We start from the raw sequence: 18,717 nt of genomic DNA on the forward strand, positions 1-18,717 counted from the left end.
AGAGAGAAACAACCAGAAAGCAAAAGGACAGAGGCAAGACTGATCTGAGGGAAGTGGCCATCATGTACAGTCCTTCCTTATCTTCTAACACTGTCTTTCACCTCTTTGCCTTTCCTCCATCCTTTCCTGCATCCACATACCATCTACCTCAATTCTTAGCTGTCTGAGAGGCAGAGAGTCAAACCACAAGACACGTGGTCTCATGATTGGTTTCATGCCAGTCTTGGCCTGTGCCCCACCCTTATCCCAAATTACACAAAAATAAAGAAATTATTTCATCTTTCTCTTTATTCTCAAAATATGATAGTATAAAACTCCAAAAGGAAGAGGCTGTTCCTTGTGTGGTCTCCAGTGCTTTGAGGAGCAGAGCTGAGCCCCCAGGAATGTAAGAGGATCATCTCAAAAAGCTAGCAGTAGCTACTAGGCTGAGTTCGACAGCCCCAAGTCAAATCCCTGGATGTGTGGTAGGGCTTGGGCTCTTGAAGAGGAATAGGGGTGGAAATCATTTTGTGATGACAGCTGAGCAGAAGAGCACTCTGTATCAGAAAGGTCTGGTGGGAGAAGCAGGGCAGGTGACACTCCTTTCTGCCACTACCTAAGGGCAGAGGCACGTGACTCCAGCAAGAGGCCAAAGTAGGTAGCAGCTCCTTGGATCCCAGAAGGGAGATGCCAGACCACTCCAGGGCTGGTTAACTGGCATTGTCAGGCAGTGGAATGCTAGCCATAAGAATGGAGACAAATTGCTCCAATTTCTGCGTAACTTGCTTCCCGGCCTCTAGTACTTCCTTGTGATTGGCCTTCTCCTGGCTTTCATAATCCAAGATGACCTTGTTAGTGATGAGGGAGAAGCCAAAGACTCGAAGTCCACAGTGCCTTGCAACTATAACTTCCGGTACTGTGCTCATGCCTGATGTGGAGAAAGAGGGAAACCAACTGTCAGGATCCGCAAATGACTCTTTTCCTCACCCTTTAGCCTCACCTCCATTAATCACCTCGTTGACAATTTAGCATCAAGAAAACATCCAAAGAAACAGCTAAATTCGTGTCAAGCTTAGGCTGTTCTGTACTGCCTAAAAGAGTCGGGCCTCAGAGGGCCTTGCACATCTCTTATAAATAGAAATTTCTATCTGTTTGTGGTCATTCTAAAGTCAGTTCTAATGATGCAATTCTATCTTCCAGCCAAAGGGTACAGAAGGTGGCTATAATGATATTTGTTAAAATAATCAGAAACAGTCATCAAATTATGGACCGCTCATTAGCATTGCAGTGGTTAGAGCCCTTGGTGGTGGGTGGTGAGTTGATGCTACGATGCAAACCTTCCACCACCTTTCAAGTCAGTTTAATTCAATCTTCCCTTAAGTCAGGCCCTCTTTCAGTTTATCATCTAGGTCTATAATCTTTTTCTCTTTTCCATCTTATTTTGCCAGAACCCTCCCTCTTCAAGCCTCCAGCCAAGTTCCCCTCCTCACCAACAGCATCTGCTCCCAGCTTCTGCAGCAGACGACACTCTGCCACAGTCTCAAAGCTGGGGCCTGCCACCATCACATAGGTTCCTTCCCGTAACTCTCTCTGCTCTCCCATTTGTTTCCAGGTACTGTGAGCCTTCTGCCTCATATCCCGGTCGTAGGCATCAGACATGGCAGGGAAACGAACTCCAAACCTAGGGCACAGGTTGGATTATCTCAGATTAATGGAATAGAATAAGCTCTCTCCCAACTCCCAGACAAGTCCTTAGAGCCCACCCATCTATACAAAAAGGAGCAGGATAGCTACCTTTCATCATTGGGCCCTCTGAGAGGGTTCTCACCGCAGAAACCAGGTAGATTGATGTGATCGCGGATCAGCATGATATCTCCAACCTCAAACTCGGGGTTGAGCCCTCCAGCTGCATTGGTGACCACTAGAGTGTCCACACCCAGAAGATGGAAAACCCTCACTGGGAATGTCACCTTAGAAGCAAAAGATAAAAGATCAGAGAGTGTTCTTTAAAATGTCACCAATCCACCCATGCAGATGATACAGCATGATACAGCATAAAAGACGAGATACAGCATGATACGGCATAAAAGACGAGAAAGAAGGGGACCAAAAATCTACTTTGCCTGGGTAGTTAGGTAATAAAATAGGAGAGCTCTCTCCCGCTTCGTCCAGACCCAATCAGGTTTGTGTCCCTGATTTACCTTCCAGAGCGGGTAGCCTTCATACATGTGGAACCTGCCCTGCATCATCACACAGCCTCTGCCATTCAAGATCCCAAACACCAGTCGGCCAGCATGACCTGGCACTGTACACAAAAAAGAAAGGGAAATGCATGGACAGATGCTTTCATACAACACATATCCACTGAGTACCTACTCTGAGCCAACTCACTGTGCTCAACAGGTGAGGGTATACTTAATCAAAAGAAAACATTATCATCTCCACTCTCAGAAAGTTTAAGTCTGGTGGGGGAGATAGAAACTAATCATAAACTTAGATATAAGTACATCCTGAGATTAGAGCTATGGGGGTGAGGATGTTCAATGTGAACACACATCAGTTTCTTTTTAAAGAAATTTCAAAAGAATGAGAAAGCCATACTGTAAGAGAATAAAAGAATAAAAAATAGAATAAGTGAGTAATAATGAATGCAGTGAGTGTCGTAATTATAGACCTCTTTTCCAAAATTTCCAAAACTCTCAAAATCTGTATCCTTACTACCCTAACTAAACTATATGCTTCCTCCCTCCTGAGAGGGAGCTCATGGTATATTCTAGCTTCCTAAGGAGGCTAGGAACAAGGAAAGGGGCTGAGGTTGGACCCATACAAGTCTCCTTTGTTACCCACAAAACAATCCTGTGGGAATACGTACCCTGAATGGGGCATGCAGGGGCATGGGAGTGCAAAGATAACTCTCCACACAGACACAGTAACCATTATTACCATTTCTCTCATCTAACATTTCTCCTTTAATGGACATGGCTGACCTATCCCTTAGAGAATGGATGGTCTGGGAGAGGGACCAAAACAAAGAGGGAGAGTTGAGGGATACTCAGAGATTGAGGAGCTTATAAAAAAATTACAGGGCTTCCCTGGTGGCGCAGTGGTTAAGAATCCGCCTGCCAATGCAGGGGACATGGGTTCAAGCCCTGGTCCGGGAAGATCCCACATGCCACGGAGCAGCTAAGCCCATGAGCCACAGCTACTGAGCCTGCACTCTAGAGCCCGACAGCCACAACTACTGAGTCTGCGCTCTAGAGCCCGCGAGCCACAACTACTGAGCCCACGCGCCACAACTACTGAAGCCCGTGCGCCTAGAGCCCGTGCTCCGCAACAAGAGAAGCCACCGCAATGAGAAGCCGGCACACTGCCGCGAAGCCCACACGCAGCAACAAAGACCTGACACAGCCAATGAATAAATAAGTAAAATAAATTTATTTTAAAAAAAATTGCCAGTAGTAGAGCAGAGGTGACACAGTTAGGGAAACCCAAATAAAGTATAAAAAGTAAATTGATAAAGTTTTAAAAAATTAATCCACTTAGTTAGTGCAGTGCCCTTCTCACTGCAGGTAGGAGTGGCAGGTGGAGCCAGAGTCACTACTATCTCTCTTAGAAAACTTTGCACTCCCTTCTCTCACTTTTTAATATTTCCTTCTCCAACCCCATCCCCACCTCCCTGCTCTGGTCTCCCAGTCTTGCTCCAAAGGGCATGAAAAATATCTGTTAAAACTCTTAACTCTCCAGGGAAAGAGGAAGGAAAGTAGAATCTGAAAAATTAATAAATAAACCAACAGAAGTTAGTTATCTGAGAAATTAATAAGTAAACCAAATAAACTACTCTTGTCCTTTACTTGGCCCTTTCACCTGGCCCTTCTCTAAGCCTCATCCACAGCATGCGGAACGTCCCCGACCAGGGACTGAACCCACGCCGTTGCAGTGGAAGTGTGGAGTCTTAGCCACTGGACCACCACGGAAGCCCAGCCTTAAGCTTTTGGCTGCTATCAGGATGCTGGATACACTATGCTCAGAACTCCACTGTGCATAGGGGGCCCTTTCCCCCTCCAAAGGGTCAGTGTGAATCAAGTCCTGTGTATTCATGTATCACCTGGGTATTTGTCTGCAAGAACGTGGCAGTCTGTGTGTTCATTTGTTGCTGTGCACCAGTGTGTGCCTTACCCTACGACTGGAGTTAGAGCTGGGGAGATTGGGAATGGCAGGAACACATGGGACAGGGAAGGCCTGACTTTGTCTGGGAGCTTACAGGCACTGCTCTTTCCACTTAGGCTACAGACTGAAAGAAATGAGAGAGGTGTATGAGGATATGGTGACCATAGTGTGTATGGGGAAAGAGTGTGCAGGGGAAGTGTTGTAGAGCTTTAGGGAGCTGAGTCATTAAAGCACAGGAAATATGTCATCATACAGTAACATAAACATGCCCTACTAAAACATTTCTACTGGGGGAATTTCCTTCTAAAGTCATTCTGATTCTTGGTGGGTTTTTCCCTCTGTTACAACAGTTGTCTCTAGTCAAATGCTATAGAGGATAGCCAGGGTGTAGAAGCATTGCCCTCCCATCAGAATCCCATCAATATCCCTCAGTCCTATCCCTCCTCCCCCTTGCCAGCACCTGTACTTTTGGGAAAGTTCGGTATTTCATTGTAGTCAAAGATCTGGGCCTGAGTTAATCTGTCACCCAGACCTCCTAACCCAGAACCACAGATCACCGCCACTTGAGGTCGGTGTTTGGTGTGAGACAAAAGCCATTTTGCAGTGTTCTGATAATCTTCATACTTGAATCTAGGAAAAAAAGGAAAACCAAGGTGAGTTTCACTTCCATGCCAAGGGTATCATAAACTAATGACCTTCAGCGTAGAAAGGCTGACTGAGGTACTAAGGTGACAGGGGACAGAGAAGTGGGCCAAGGAGCTAGACAAGCTACTGCACAAAAAAGCAAACCCAGGCCACAACTTTGGTTGTCAACAGCTGGAGCAGAACTGACTGCATAAGTTTCTCAGCAGCTGCTTGTGAAAACTAGACTCTGGAGCCCACCCCTACAGAATGGGGAGAGACCCCAGAATCGCTATTTCCTACAAAAGTGCCTCAGGTAATTCTGATTCAAAAACCAGGTTTCAGAATTCTGGTCTTGAGGAAGCAGAACTCAACAGGGATTCTAGTCCCAATTTTGTCTTTATTAGGCAGGTAACTTGTGCTTCAAATTCTTTCCTCTAATGTAAAGCAAGGGAATGTAATCGGCCTCACTTATCTAACAGGCTCAGTTTGAAAATGAATTTAAAATTTACTAACAAGCTCCAAAGACCTTTGACTCCATAAATCATGGTTCAGGTCCACAGCACCTGAACCTCTTTTACAACTTTCCCCCCCTGCCCGTGTTTCCTCCCTGCCTTCTCCCATCTTTCCTTCTCTTCATCAAGGTCCAAGGTCCTTTGCCCTTCAGAGACCTAAAGGCATACGCTTACGCAGAACCCAGACATCCCCAAGAATCAACTGGGAATTTTTCTCACAATTCCAGTCCAATTCTCTCATACCTAGCTGGAAAAAACAAGGAGAAGGGACGGGGCAGGGGAGGAAACGACGACTGAGGTGTGACAGAGCTGAACACAACTAACCAAGCCTCCAGAGGAAACCTCTTTCTTCAAAAGTGCTGCCTTTACAATACACCGGGCTACCCTCAGGGAAGTAGCTGGGTAAGGGACCGGGTCGGGGCAATAGAAGCGGGGTCATAGAATGATGAAGAGAGAAGCGGTGAGATGGTAAAAGTGAATCAAATAGCATCCCCAAGAGGCGCCAAGGAAATGAAATATGTGTGAAGCCCTGGCCACCCAGCGCATCTAGCCACAGCTTACAGGACTTCCTCATTGGCCAGCAGTCTCCCAAGAATGCCCTGAATCCCTTGGGCACCCAAAAGCCACTTTGATCCCTACTGCTGGAGACTTGGGCTGGGACTTCAAGGACCAAAGCCGAAATAAGCGTTTTCAAAGGTGAAGTGGGGGGAGGAGGCAGGATCTGTTGCTCAGTTCAGTGAATAAGAATTTCCTTCTCTCCTTGGAGACGACATCCCCAACTTAATTGAAACTCCACCTTGGAGGAAAGAGAGGCGTTGTCGAGGGACGTGAGCAATCTCTCCTCTGAAGGAGGAACTCCAGATATGGGCGCCAAAAGTACCTCACGGCTTTACCTAGACTCTAGAATGGGAATCTGTGACGAGCACGTGGGTTGAAAAGACCTTCTCTGTATGTGGGTGGGGGAGTACGCTCCCTCTACACTCACATCGCAACGCGTGCGTGCACGCACACACACCGGCTTCTTTGGCGAGTCGTCTACGGTCTACTAACCTGTCCCCTTCCTGCTCTGGTGGCGCCACCCCTGCTCGATTCCCGCGCGCGCCCCTGCCAGCGCTGGCCGCCCCACTGCTCTGCCGCCTTGCCCCTGATACTGGGCTCCGAGCCAGGCCTCTCTGCATCCCCGGGGCGCTCGTTCCCTCTCCTGGCCCCCTCGGTGCCCAGAGTGCTGGGTTTCCAGTTCTCGATGACAGCCATTTCCCCTCCCCAGGGGCCTACGGGGTTCCCTGGGCCTGGTACCCGCCTCACCCGTCGTCCATGGTCCCGCCGACGCCCTCTCGATCAGTTTGCCCTTCTCCGCTCAGACCTACTCCACTGAGCTAAGCTACCGCCAGTCACCGGGTACGATCCACACAGCGCATTGTTTGCAACGCGCTGGCTTATATCCCCAGCTCAGGAGTCCCAGCCAATGGCAGGCGAGTACGCGACCGGCCCCGTCTCCATGGTGACACGCCCCGACTCAATCGCCGGAGGCTAGGGTGTCAACCTAATCTGAGGTCTTCCCAGCTGCAGTACCTTTCTCGATCCTCACCCTACCCACCGCGGGGGAGGGGTAGGAGCATCCAGCATTTCGCCGCTGCACCCATTTTTAACTGCAGGTCCGGATTTTCCGGCACGGAAGCCTATGAGGGAAGAGGGTAGGAGTCGGGAGGAGAGCCCCCGAACCATCTACCTGAAACCCCGTTCCTGGTTGTGTCTACAGCAAATCATGAGATATTTGAACAGAGAAAAATTTAAACCTTACGTGGTGCAAATCCAGAATAAAATTAAGTGAGCCTGTGTCTGAGTTGCTTCCTGGGCAAAGGAAAAAGGGTCGACTCTAGCAATAATGCTGCTCTGGAGGTTACAGGATATGGGAGAACATATAAGGGGTCTAAATCCAGGCCCAGATGAGGAGAAGACAAATTTCTGCGGGTAAGTATCCCGGGATCCTCGCAGGAGGATGCAGCAAATCCCCTTCTCCAGGTGTTTCCAAATTCCCTGTAGATATTAAGCTTTGGGATTTGGGAATGAGAAATAGGAATTTCCAGGAATTTCCCCAGTATTCCCCAAATTATAAGTTATTCATAGAATACTTACTTCCATACATTCTTTACTCATTATTATGGATATCTAAAAAAATTGTTATATAAATAAGAAACAGTAGTATTTACAAAGAATTGTAACCTATAATAAAGTTTTATTGGAAAACACACACACACAATTCCTGGATCCTTGACACAGACAAAGGATGGGGATAGGGTGGGGATGGGATGGGGAAATGCAGACAGACCCTTGATTTACACATACTCAATCCAAGGAATTCAGATAATTACAGAAGGATTCTTCCCCAAAATGAAAATTCCTGTAACAGAACTACGCAGCATAATGTCTTTGTAAGAATTTAGCTATTTTCTGCCTCCACTTTTATAATTTTAACCAAATTCACATCAAATCACAAATTGTCCTTGCTTAGCTATTGGAATCCTCCACCTATTTCCACCCTCCTGAGCTCTAACCTTTCCTGCTTGCTGTGTTAGCCAACACCATGACCCAAACCACTGTTTCCCAGCCCCGTTTCTACCTCATTCATGTAACAAATACTTATTGAGCATCAACTATGTACCAGAACTGTTCTAGTGTTAGGGACACAAGAGTAATGACAATATATGTAAACACAAAAATAACATATATAAAGAACTGAGCACAGTGCCAAATGAACGGTTTATTCTACTGTCATTATTGGATTATTATTATTATCCTTATTCATCCAGTAATTTTAGCAAAGGTAACAATAGGGTGATCTAAAGGTAAAGTTTCACCTTAGTAATGTGACTCTGTACAATTGAGACACTGAAAGCATGATTTTGAATGATGGGTAAATTCAGTCATAAGTAAAAATCAGCCCAAGGGTAATATGTATCAATATTTGATTGCTGAAAGTTTTTTGTTTGTTTGTTTGTTTGTTTTTTGCGGTACGCGGGCCTCTCACTGCTGTGGCCTCTCCCGCCACGGAGCACAGGCTCCCAACGCGCAGGCCCAGTGGTGATGGCTCGCAGGCCCAGCCGCTCCGCGGCATGTGGGATCTTCGCGGACCGGGGCACGAACCGGCATCCCCCGCATCGGTAGGTGGACTCCCAACCACTGCGCCACCAGGGAAGCCCTGAAAGTTCCTTTTTAAACACCTCAAATCCAATCAAGTTTACACAAAAAACAAGAGTAGAACATAATTACATCTAAGAAAGCACAAACTTAATCAATTAATTTTTTTTTTTTTTTTTTTTTGGCCTTGCGGGGAGGCTTGTGGGATCCTAGTTCCCTGACCCTCGTCAGTGAAACCACTAAGTCCTAACCACTGGACCACCAGGGAATTCCCTTAATTAATTTTAATGGACTCTGTCTAAAGTAAGTGTAGATGATCTTCAATATATCTACAAAAGGAAAACTGAGGGACAAGGCTCAATCTTCTGTAGTGTTTCTCCTATGTCATGTAGGAAGGAACATACAGAATATATAAACATTTTGGGCACCAAAGAAATGTACTGCTATATGACAGGCAAGGACAGGTTACCAGACTGCATCTTGGCCGGGGTCACATAACCTTCAGAACCACACAATATACTTTATTCTGAATTCAAGGTCAGCAACCAAGCTTCTGAACAATCATTTGGACCCCCAATCTTTTTAATCTCGGATTCACCAATGGCCCTATGAGTTACCCTATGAGGCCTAGCAGGCCTCCTCAGGACACATCTTAGTGGTCTATCCAACAGAAGGGCCCAGGTTCCAGATTGCATCAAGCCCTTGGGTCCCATCCTACCTCTAACCTTGGTTTGTTTGCATCTCTCATTGCTTTCCTCACAGGATTTTTACCTTTAAAGGGTACAGATTTAGGCGTTCTGTGTGTGTGTGTGTGTGTAAAATACTTAATGATCATATATATGAAATGTCTATTAAATGTCTATTATTTCTCTTTAGGCCATCTCAAGCCAAGCGTCCACAGTCCATTTTGATCTCTTTGCAATACCCCAGTCCAGAGGTTCCCAGTTTCTTAATTTATAGCGCACTTAGGAACTCAGAAAATTTTTCACAGCACCCCTAGGTCAAAAGAAATACCTAAGAGTTTTGCTTTTTAGGTAGCTGGTGCCTAACAGCTTAGTAACCATTTGAAAAAAATAATACAGACAAGTTGAAAGAAAAAATAGTTTTTGTTTTTTTCTTAAATAAGCACAAATAGTTACTAATGGAATGTGTGTGCCTGCTGGGCACTGCCCAACTTCTCAAACCTTGCAGTGCAGCACTACTACCCACATTTCCTGTTCCGGGCTGATTTCCACACAGTACTTACTTTTTTATCAGACGACCTCCTAAAAGCCAGCTTTGCAAAGATATTTTGTCATCAAAGGAATGTAGCAAGTCTTTTTTTATTTTTTATAAATTTATTTATTTATTTTTGGCTGCATTGGGTCTTTGTTGCTGCGCGTGGGCTTTCTCTAGTTGCGGTGAGCTGGGGCTACTCTTCCTCGAGATGCGTGGGCTTCTCATTGCGGTGGCTTCTCTCGTTGCGGGGCACGGGCTCTAGGTGCTTGGGCTTCAGTGGTTGTGGCACATGGGCTCAGTAGTTGTGGCGCACAGGCTTTGCTGCTCCGCAGCACGTGGGGTCTTCCCAGAGCAGGGCTCCAACCCGTGTCCCCTGCACCACCAGGGAAGTCCCGATGTAGCACAATCTAATGTTCAAATTGTGAACTACCTTGAGCTAGCAGTTCTCATAGTATACAAGAGATGTCAAATATTGCTGTGTTTCCCTTAAAAAAATTTAAATATCCCACAGTACTCCTGTGAATTTGCCCCTTGGCACAGAGTTTGGGAACTATGGCCCCAGGCACTCCTTGCCACCTCATTCCTGAATCTGTGTAGTGTAAATGAGTGGACTCTAATCAAACTACCTGTGAATGAATTCCATCTCCACCCCTTACCTACCAGCTTGTGATCCAAAGCAAGTAAAAAAAAAAATCTCATTATGCCTCAGTTTTCTCATCTGTAAAATGGTGATAACAATAGTACTTACTCTTGTTGAAAGGATTATATAAAATGCCAGTTAAATGTTTAGATAAGTGCCTGGAATTATAGTAAGTACACAGTAAATATTGACTATTATTATTTTTCCCCTTTGTCTCTTTTTCTTTTTGATTTCTCTAGACCCACCTAACCATGAATTGGATCAGAACAAAAACTAGAGGTACGCCCAGCCCATCAACAGCAACTCTAATCCTGCATTGTTTAAAACAGAAGCCACTAGCCAAATATGGCTATTTCAATTTAATAAAATTAAAAGATAAAATAAAAAGTAAAAATTCAGTTCTTAGTTATGCTAACCACATTTAAACTGCTCAAAAGCTACATGTGGCTAGTGGCTACCACATTGCAAAGCACAGAAACATTTCAATCATTACAGAAAGAATAGTGCACAACACTATTCTCACCTTTTCTAGTCACTGCTCCCCAGTCTCCACATTTTACAAAGCTGGAACTATGTTTTATTCTGTACTTGTAGGGTTCCTGTAGTCAGGAACCAAACAATTATCAACTTTAGGGTGATTATAGCTCAGTACTGCCTTATTACCCTTTTTCTATCTTCTTCTCACCCCTCTTTGAAGTTCTGAGGTACTCCCATGTCCAGGCACACATGCAGTAACACACCCATCTTCCATGCTCAATATCAAGGAAACTGAAGAATGGAAGTGGTAGTTTCTAAGTCACTAAGTATTGGCTTATGGAGTGGGAAGATATCTCGAGATAGTGACTCCCAATGGCAACTTTTATAGAAGGAGGCTCAGCCTCTTAGGACTTTTTAGGCAGGAAACCTATTTTATTCCTGCCCTCTCAACTGAAATTTCTCATTCTCTCTAGACCACAAGATAGTTGTTCTCCTATTTAAATACCTACCCCACCATCACCAAGAATCTTTGACCTTCCATTTTCTCCAGTTCCTGAAACTAAAATGTTATTTTAGTTTAGTTCCTCCCGCCCCCCCCACTCCCCCCACCTCCCCGTAAAAGGATCACTTTCATTTCTCTTCTCTGTGTGAGATCTCTATTTGTGCCTCATTCAGTGCAGGAACAGAGTGAAGATAAACAGACTGACCTAACAGATCAATCCCCAGATAGAGAAGCTGACTACACCCTAAAGGAAGGGGCAAAGCACTGGGGCATGGAAAGGACATAAAACAGAAGGGAACAAAGGTGTAGAGTGATAAAGAGAAATAACCCCTTAAAACTAGACCACACCCTACCCCACTCCATCCAACTGCCCATACTACACCTCATCTTGGTTAATTCACTCTGCACATTACCAAAAACATTCTTTGCCCTGGAAATGGAGTAAGGGACTGTGTTGGTTTCACACAGGTGGCAAACTACCACCTCAGGAAAGGGTAAAGAAGAAATAGGGTAAGTGGAAAGAGAAATCAAATTGGGACCCTGGGTGGCAGAAGCCCAGCAGATGCCTCCAGCCCCATTCTCTGCCATCTACACCGTGTGATAGTTACCACTTGGTTGGAAGCCTGAAGAAAAAAACCTTCCAAATCTTTGCAGTGTCTTTCTTTATATCCTCCTGTTATGGACTCTTAGGGACTATCTTAAAACTCATATGTTGAAGCCCTAATCCCTTAACCCCAAAGTGACTATGTTTGGAGATAGGGTCTTTAAAGAGATAATTAGGTTAAATGAGGTCACAAGGGGCCCTAATTCCTTATAAGAAGAGGAAGAGGGCTTCCCTGGTGGCGCAGTGGTTGAGAGTCTGCCTGCCGATGCAGGGGACACGGGTTCATGCCCCGGTCTGGGAAGATCCCACATGCCGTGGAGAGGCTGGGCCCATGAGCCATGGCTGCTAAGTCTGTGCGTCCGGAGCCTGTGCTCCGCAACAGGAGAGGCCACAACAGTGAGAGGCCCGCATACCACAAAAAAAAAAAAAAAAGAAGAGGAAGAGACAGCAGGGATGTGTGCTCAGAGGGAAAAGGCCCTGTGAGGACACAGTGGAGAAGGTGGCTATCTGCAAACCAAAGGCAGAGGCCTGCTGACACCTTGATCTTGGGCTTCAAGGCTCCAGAACTGTGAGAAAATAAATTTCTATTGTTTAAGCCACCCAGTCTGTCATATTTTATTATGACAGTCCTAGCAAACAAATATACCTCCATAGCCTGATTTTTCTCAGTCTATGTGAGAAGCCCCCATCCCATAAGTAAGATACCTGGTACCAGGGGTAACATTGAAGTTATTTACCTGTATAGTACAGGAGCCAACCAATCAGAACAAATGCCAGCCATAAACTGATACCAGCCACACTGGAGTGTCCCAGCTGAATATCCACCCTGCTTGGGACTACAGCTGACAGTATTGCTCAGTACACAAAGTTCCCTCAAGATAGGGCTTAAGGTAATTAATTAATTAGTTTAATAGTCATTTATCAAGCAACTTCTATGTGCCAGGTATTAAGCATCAAAAGGCCTCCATCTCAGATACCATGCATTCTGCCACCTCTGCACTTCTGCCTTTTCTATATGCCTAGTAGATGATGTGAGTGCAAAAGCATTAAATCGTAAGTCAGGGACTTTCCTGGTGATCCAGTGGTTAAGAGTCCACGCTCCCAATGCAGGGAGCACAGGTTCAGTCCCTGGTTGGGGAACTAAGATCCCACATGCTGCACAATGCGGCCAAAAAAAAAAAGAACCATAAGTCAGAAGACCTCGACTTTTCTGGACTTTTTTTTTTTTTTTTTAATTTGGTTATTACTTGGTACAGTGAGGGGAAAGCACAAGCCATGAAAAACTGAAGTGTTGTCAGTTAACAGGGTGCTAGAAAGAACTTATTATAGAAATGGGCTTGTGTTAAGAGATTTTGAAAGGGTTTAAGGAAATGCGATTTTGCTCTGGATTGAATGCTGTCAGGAAGTAGAGTAATTCTATGATTGGGTATCTAATACATTTTGTCTAGAAGGAGAGAAGACCAGATACGAGGCCAAGCTCTAATACGTAAAAAAGTAGCAGTCAGGGCTTCCCTGGTGGTGCAGTGGTTGAGAGTCTGCCTGCCGATGCAGGGGACACGGGTTCATGCCCCGGTCCGGGAAAATCTCACATGCTGCGGAGCAGCCAGGCCCGTGAGCCATGGCCGCTGAACCTGCGCGTCCGGAGCCTGTGCTCCGCAACGGGAGAGGCCACAACAGTGAGAGGCCCGCGTACCAAACGAAAAAAAAAAAATGAAGTAGCAGTTATTCATATTAGCTGGGGGAGGAGGATATTGGGGATTTTTGTAGCTTGGAGTATGTTCATGTTTTGTTTTGTTTTGTTTTTTAATTAAAAATTTTTTTATTTATTTTATTTTTGGCTCCCTTGGGTCTTCGTTGTTGCGCGGAATCTTTCTCTAGTCGCGGTGAGCAGAGGCTACTCTTTGTTGTGGTGTGCGGGCTTCCCGCTGCGGTGGCTTCTCTTGTTACGAAGCACGGGCTCTAGGCGCACAGGCTTCAGTAGTTGTGGCACGTGGGCTCGGTAGTTGTGGCACACGGGCTTAGCTGCTCCGCGGCGGGTGGGAATCTTCCCGGACCAGGGATTGAACCCACGTCCCCTGCATTGGCAGGCGGATTCTTAACCACTACGCCACCTGGGAAGTCCTGGCTGTATGTTTAAATGTTTGAGCTGCTTAAGATCTTTTCCAATACTTGTCAGAAAAACCTCCATTAGCAGTCTCCTGGCTGGGGGCAAAGCAGAGACAAGTCTAAAGACTGTTATGCCATATAAGGTGACTAAAATCTCTTTGAACTTGATTGGTAACTCAGTCAAAAAACTCTTATCATACATATATGTTTATAATTGGGGGTCACAAAATTGAGTAAAATGATGAGACATTCTTGCAGCGATAGAGACAGACTCATACAAAGATGCTTTCATAATTTAACCAGGGATGGTGGGAGGGTGGGATCTGCAAGGCAGCTTCCTGGAGAAGCCGGTCTTGTGTCCTGTTCCAGAAGTGACTTCAGTGAGAAAGTCTGGGGTGAAAATCTTAACGTTTTAATACATTTCCTTCTGGCACATCTTCACCCTCACTTTTTACAGGTATTCCTTTGAGTAGAGTGGCTAACTATTGCCTACCGTTCCTACTCCCGGTGCTTAGAACAGCCCAAACTCCCTCACGCTTTCACTGCAGCTCATTGAGCCACGCCCCCAGGTTCTGGCTCTAAGTTCGGGCCAATAAAGTTGCGCCCCAAGGATCGCAGGACCAGGGAAGGGAAGCCTCCAGCCAATGAGAGGCCAATTATAACCTCAAAGAGTAGAAAAATCTTTTAGTGATGTTTTTGGACTAATGAGGAGCAATGACTATGCGCCCGCTCTGGGCGTCTGACAGAGGACCGGCGGCTGCCTGAAACACCAGTGAGCTGAAGCAGCCCTGCCCCACCTCCTGGTCTGGAGGTAGCGCGATGGGCCACGCTTCCAATAGCTCGAAGAACTTCTCGTCACGTGCAGTTTTTGCAGGCCCAGCGGCGTCCTGAAAGTCATGTGACAGTTGACGAAGGCGCCACTCTCCCCAATGGAAAATAGAAGCTGCCTTCACAGGACCAGAAATTGGTTTGTCTCCGCGAATAATAGCACGACGGGGGCGGGGATAGCCTATCAAGTGCTGTGGGCGAAACGGGGCGGGGCAGGCCACTGGTTGCGGGCGAGCTGGCCGCGCGGCGCGCAGGCGCCCTTGGGACCCGGTAGCGGCGGCGGTGGCTGCGGCGACGGCGGCGGCGAAGAGCCGGATCCTTGGCCAAAGCGGGAGGCGGCGGTGGAGGCCATGGCGGCAGATGGAGAGCGATCCCCGCTGCTCTCTGAGCCCATCGACGGTGGCGCCGGCGGCAACGGATTAGTGGGGCCGGGCGGGAGTGGGGCTGGGCCCGGGGGAGGCCTGACCCCCTCCGCACCACCGTACGGAGCCGGTAAACATGCCCCGCCCCAGGGTAAGACGGGGCGGGTCCGAGGTGTTCCCGGGGGTACTCTGAGAGGAGCAGGGGGCGGGACCGGGGGCGGGGGCGGGGCCCAAGCGCCAGGTGCGGAGCTGTTGCACCTGTGACCGGGGGCGGCTTCCTTCCCTCCGCAATCGCGACCGGAGCTTCGGAGCGGAAGGGGGTTCTGAGGAATCTGATCGAAGCACTGATCATAAGATCCCGCTGAGCTTGTCAGAAGGCTTGAGGACCAGCAAGAGTTGCCCTACTCCGTGTAGCTTCAGTGGGGGTGTCAGCAACTGATGCCAGCCCTTCTTTTTACCTTCCTCTCCAGCATTTCCCCCGTTCCCCGAGGGACACCCAGCCGTGTTGCCTGGGGAGGACCCACCCCCCTATTCACCCCTGACCAGCCCGGACAGTGGGAGTGCTCCCATGATCACCTGCAGAGTCTGCCAGTCTCTCATCAACGTGGAAGGCAAGATGCATCAGCATGTAGTCAAATGTGGCGTCTGCAATGAAGCCACTGTGAGTTATACAAATCTGTGAAATGGGTCCTGTTTCCTAGATCCTCTTTCTGATCCCTTGATTCTAGACCCGGACCTTCAGGCGTTAGCCAGCTGCTCTTGATGAAACCCAGGTTTCAGTTCCAGGCGTCTCACACAGCCATTTCCCCAGAAGCCACTCACCAAAGCTAATATTTACCATCCCTCACCTTCATACCTATCTTGGATACTTAAGCTTAGTTTTCATTTGCAAATCTCATGTTATATGCCTTTCATTTCTCTGTCCCGTCTAAGATTTTATCTCTCTGATCGCTCCTCAGAAGGTTTTTGGAGGAATTGGAAGGAATTGGGATTAGAGGTTTGCTTACCGATGTCCCCATTATTCTCTAGCCAATCAAGAATGCACCCCCAGGGAAAAAATATGTTCGATGCCCCTGCAACTGTCTCCTTATCTGCAAAGTGACTTCCCAGCGGATCGCCTGCCCTCGGCCATACTGGTGAGAGGGATAATTTGGGGAAGGGCATTAGTGGGGAAAATCGGAAAGCCGAAAAAGGGTGAATGTTTATCGAGAATGTAAAGGTGAGAGAGACTGGTGTTTATTTAGAAGGAGAAAAAGCTAAGGACTGTTGTGCCTCTAGAATGCTATAGCCATCTTTCTCATCTCTCAATAAAAAGATTGGGAGAAAAGTGGTGTCCTTTAGGAAGATGGAGAGTGTCAGAGACTGGGTGAATTATCCTGAGGTAAAAGGGAAATTAGAGGCCTGAAGTTTAAGCGATGCTCTTCCTCAAGGATTCTCTGCGGTAGGGCTGCGGGTGGAGGGGGGGGCAGAGTATCTTAAACGTACAGAGAAGTAGAGGGACTTAGAGAGCCAGGGAGTGGGGGATGTAAAGGAGGAATAATGTAGGGATCCTTAGGATTGAAAACTTTAAAAACATAGTCTTTTTCTTCTGTACAGCAAAAGAATCATCAACCTGGGGCCTGTGCATCCGGGACCTTTGAGTCCAGAACCACAACCTGTGGGTGTCAGGGTCATCTGTGGACATTGCAAGAATACTTTTCTGGTGAGGAGAGGTATTGGGAAGCCCTGGGGGACGGGGGGTGGGCAGCGGAGAAGTAGTCATGAATATATTTCTGAGTTATGATAATGAATCCTGAAAAGGTCTGTTTTATGAGGACCCATTTCCCAGCCTCCACTGCCCCAGGGCTCTCATTGAAGATGATGCTTGCTGCTTCTACTATTTATTGGTTTCTCTTTTCCTTTCTCCGTAGTGGACAGAGTTCACAGACCGAACCTTGGCCCGTTGCCCTCACTGCAGGAAAGTGTGAGTGATTAGAGAGCGGCATCGTTGAGCTGGGTAGTGAATAGAGTAAAAGCTACAGGGCCATTGTAAGTATCCATTTTTGTTTGCCTCCCCACAGGTCATCTATTGGGCGCAGATATCCACGAAAGAGATGTATCTGCTGCTTCTTGCTTGGCTTACTCTTGGCAGTCACTGCCACTGGCCTTGCTGTGAGTAACCTTGATCCAACCCCTTTCATTCTGCAGCCTCGTCTCTGTAGGCTAAGATTGGGGAAATGGCTATCCTAAAAAGAAGTGAAAGAAACTGTTTTTGTTTGTCTTGTTTTAACGTGCAGATGAACTGAAGTTGAAGGAGACTGATAAACGGTCTTCACTGTTACTATCAGAGTAGAAAACAGCTATCTTCTTTATACAGAGGATAGAAAAATAGAGCAGTGGTTTAGATTGAGTTGCTATTAGGAAACCTGGCTTGGTTGTCAGACATGAAGAAAAACTGACAGATGTCTGGGATTGTTTATGTTCCTGCCTAGTGGAGGGAGCTAGACAGCTGGGCCTTTTAAAAGGTCCCTGAAGGCGGCTGCATGTGGATAGGGGACAGAGACTGAAGCTTGAGTTCCATGTTACTGTTACTAGGGCTCCTACAAAGTGGTGAGAGATCAACAGTAACCTCATCTTCCTTTTTCTTCTTCATCAGTTTGGCACATGGAAGCATGCACAACGATACGGAGGCATCTATGCAGCCTGGGCATTTGTCATCCTGTTGGCTGTGCTGTGTTTGGGCCGGGCCCTCTATTGGGCCTGTATGAAGGTCAGCCACCCTGTCCAGAACTTCTCCTGAGCCCCACGATGACCCACAGACTGCCTGGCCCCGTCCAGGTGGGGACACTGACACTATAAAGGGAGTGATGGTAAAAGGCTCCCTGGGCTTCTATAAGGGGAGCCAAGCAGCTGCCTTCCTTTTCCCTGCAGAGAGGTAGGAAGGAACCAGGCCCTCACCTAGGTTTGGAGGAATAAGTAAACCACTGCTGGCCATCTGCTTTCCTCCAGTGGTTGCTGTGTTTAGGGTGAAGTAGGCGGAAAGTTTCCCCTAAACCTGGGTCCTAAAAGACGGTTCTAGCCTTGTCCTTCCTATACGCTCCCTGAGAGCCATTCCTGTCCCTTACACGTTCCAGGGCAGGGTGGGGGTGGGTAGCCCTGGGGGTCTCCCTCCCTCTTGTGCACCATTAGGACCTTGCTGCTGCTATTGCACTTCATCAGGGGCTGGCTCTGGTCTCAGCACCCTCAGTCTCCTCTCCCCCATTCCACGTCCTCTGGGGGTGGGGTCAGCCGCTGCTCTGTACAGAACCACAGGAACTGATGTATATATAACTATTTAATGTGGGGTATGGTCCCCTAGTCCTGTATTTCCTATAATTTCTCCTTTTCAACCTTACCCCCCAGTTGCAGTATTTAACTGGGCTGAGTAGGGTTGCTCTGTCATGGGGGAAGTTAGGGACTCATCCTGTGCTTGTAAATAAATAAGGTCATGACTCTACTCTTCCAGTTGTTAAATCTGTGTGTATGAAAGGATGAGGGGAATTTTTAGCCCCACAAAGGGGTAGAATACAAAGACAGCAAGG

At 47.1% G+C, this 18,717-nt stretch overlaps 2 protein-coding genes across 4 annotated transcripts; one reads left to right on the plus strand and one right to left on the minus strand.

Annotated features, from left to right (window-relative positions):
- Positions 1-270: 270 nt before the first annotated feature.
- PNP (purine nucleoside phosphorylase) lies at positions 271-6,719 on the minus strand. 2 transcript variants are annotated; one of them, XM_027083734.1, is made up of 6 exons: positions 6,588-6,719; positions 4,613-4,776; positions 2,181-2,284; positions 1,774-1,949; positions 1,470-1,660; positions 271-907 (listed from the first exon to the last, which is right to left on the minus strand). In XM_027083734.1, the coding sequence occupies exons 1-6, from the start codon at positions 6,596-6,598 to the stop codon at positions 690-692; spliced, it is 864 nt and encodes a 287-aa protein (XP_026939535.1). In that variant the 5' UTR covers positions 6,599-6,719; the 3' UTR covers positions 271-689. The 2 variants fall into 2 exon arrangements, with proteins under 2 accessions (XP_026939535.1, XP_026939534.1); XM_027083733.1 differs by having other exon boundaries at positions 4,607-4,776.
- Positions 6,720-14,806: 8,087 nt separating this feature from the next.
- Positions 14,807-18,637, plus strand: PIP4P1 (phosphatidylinositol-4,5-bisphosphate 4-phosphatase 1). 2 transcript variants are annotated; one of them, XM_027083739.1, is made up of 7 exons: positions 14,807-15,308; positions 15,628-15,818; positions 16,187-16,293; positions 16,754-16,859; positions 17,068-17,120; positions 17,218-17,308; positions 17,793-18,637. In XM_027083739.1, exons 1-7 carry the CDS (start codon positions 14,897-14,899, stop codon positions 17,934-17,936), a joined length of 1,104 nt encoding a protein of 367 aa, XP_026939540.1. In that variant the 5' UTR covers positions 14,807-14,896; the 3' UTR covers positions 17,937-18,637. The 2 variants fall into 2 exon arrangements, with proteins under 2 accessions (XP_026939540.1, XP_026939541.1); XM_027083740.1 differs by having other exon boundaries at positions 14,812-15,287; positions 17,793-18,633.
- Positions 18,638-18,717: the final 80 nt, after the last annotated feature.

Source organism: Aethalodelphis obliquidens, unplaced genomic scaffold (genome assembly GCF_003676395.1).
Source record: "Aethalodelphis obliquidens isolate GAN/ISIS:26980383/991018 unplaced genomic scaffold, ASM367639v1 scaffold51, whole genome shotgun sequence".
In the NCBI taxonomy this organism is placed as follows: Eukaryota; Metazoa; Chordata; class Mammalia; order Artiodactyla; family Delphinidae; genus Aethalodelphis; species Aethalodelphis obliquidens.

Excerpts from the sequence above, each read along its gene's own strand:
- PIP4P1 (XM_027083739.1), top strand. The coding sequence starts at position 14,897 with ATGGAAAATAGAAGCTGCCTTCACAGGACCAGAAATTGGTTTGTCTCC. Across the intron at positions 16,860-17,067 it reads ATTGCAAGAATACTTTTCTG|TGGACAGAGTTCACAGACCG; the intron begins GTGAGGAGAGGT and ends CTTTCTCCGTAG. Across the intron at positions 17,121-17,217 it reads TGCCCTCACTGCAGGAAAGT|GTCATCTATTGGGCGCAGAT; the intron begins GTGAGTGATTAG and ends GCCTCCCCACAG.
- PNP (XM_027083733.1), bottom strand. Across the intron at positions 2,285-4,606 it reads GAACTTTCCCAAAAGTACAG|TGCCAGGTCATGCTGGCCGA; the intron begins GTGCTGGCAAGG and ends TTTTGTGTACAG. Across the intron at positions 1,661-1,773 it reads AGAGGGCCCAATGATGAAAG|GTTTGGAGTTCGTTTCCCTG; the intron begins GTAGCTATCCTG and ends CCTGTGCCCTAG.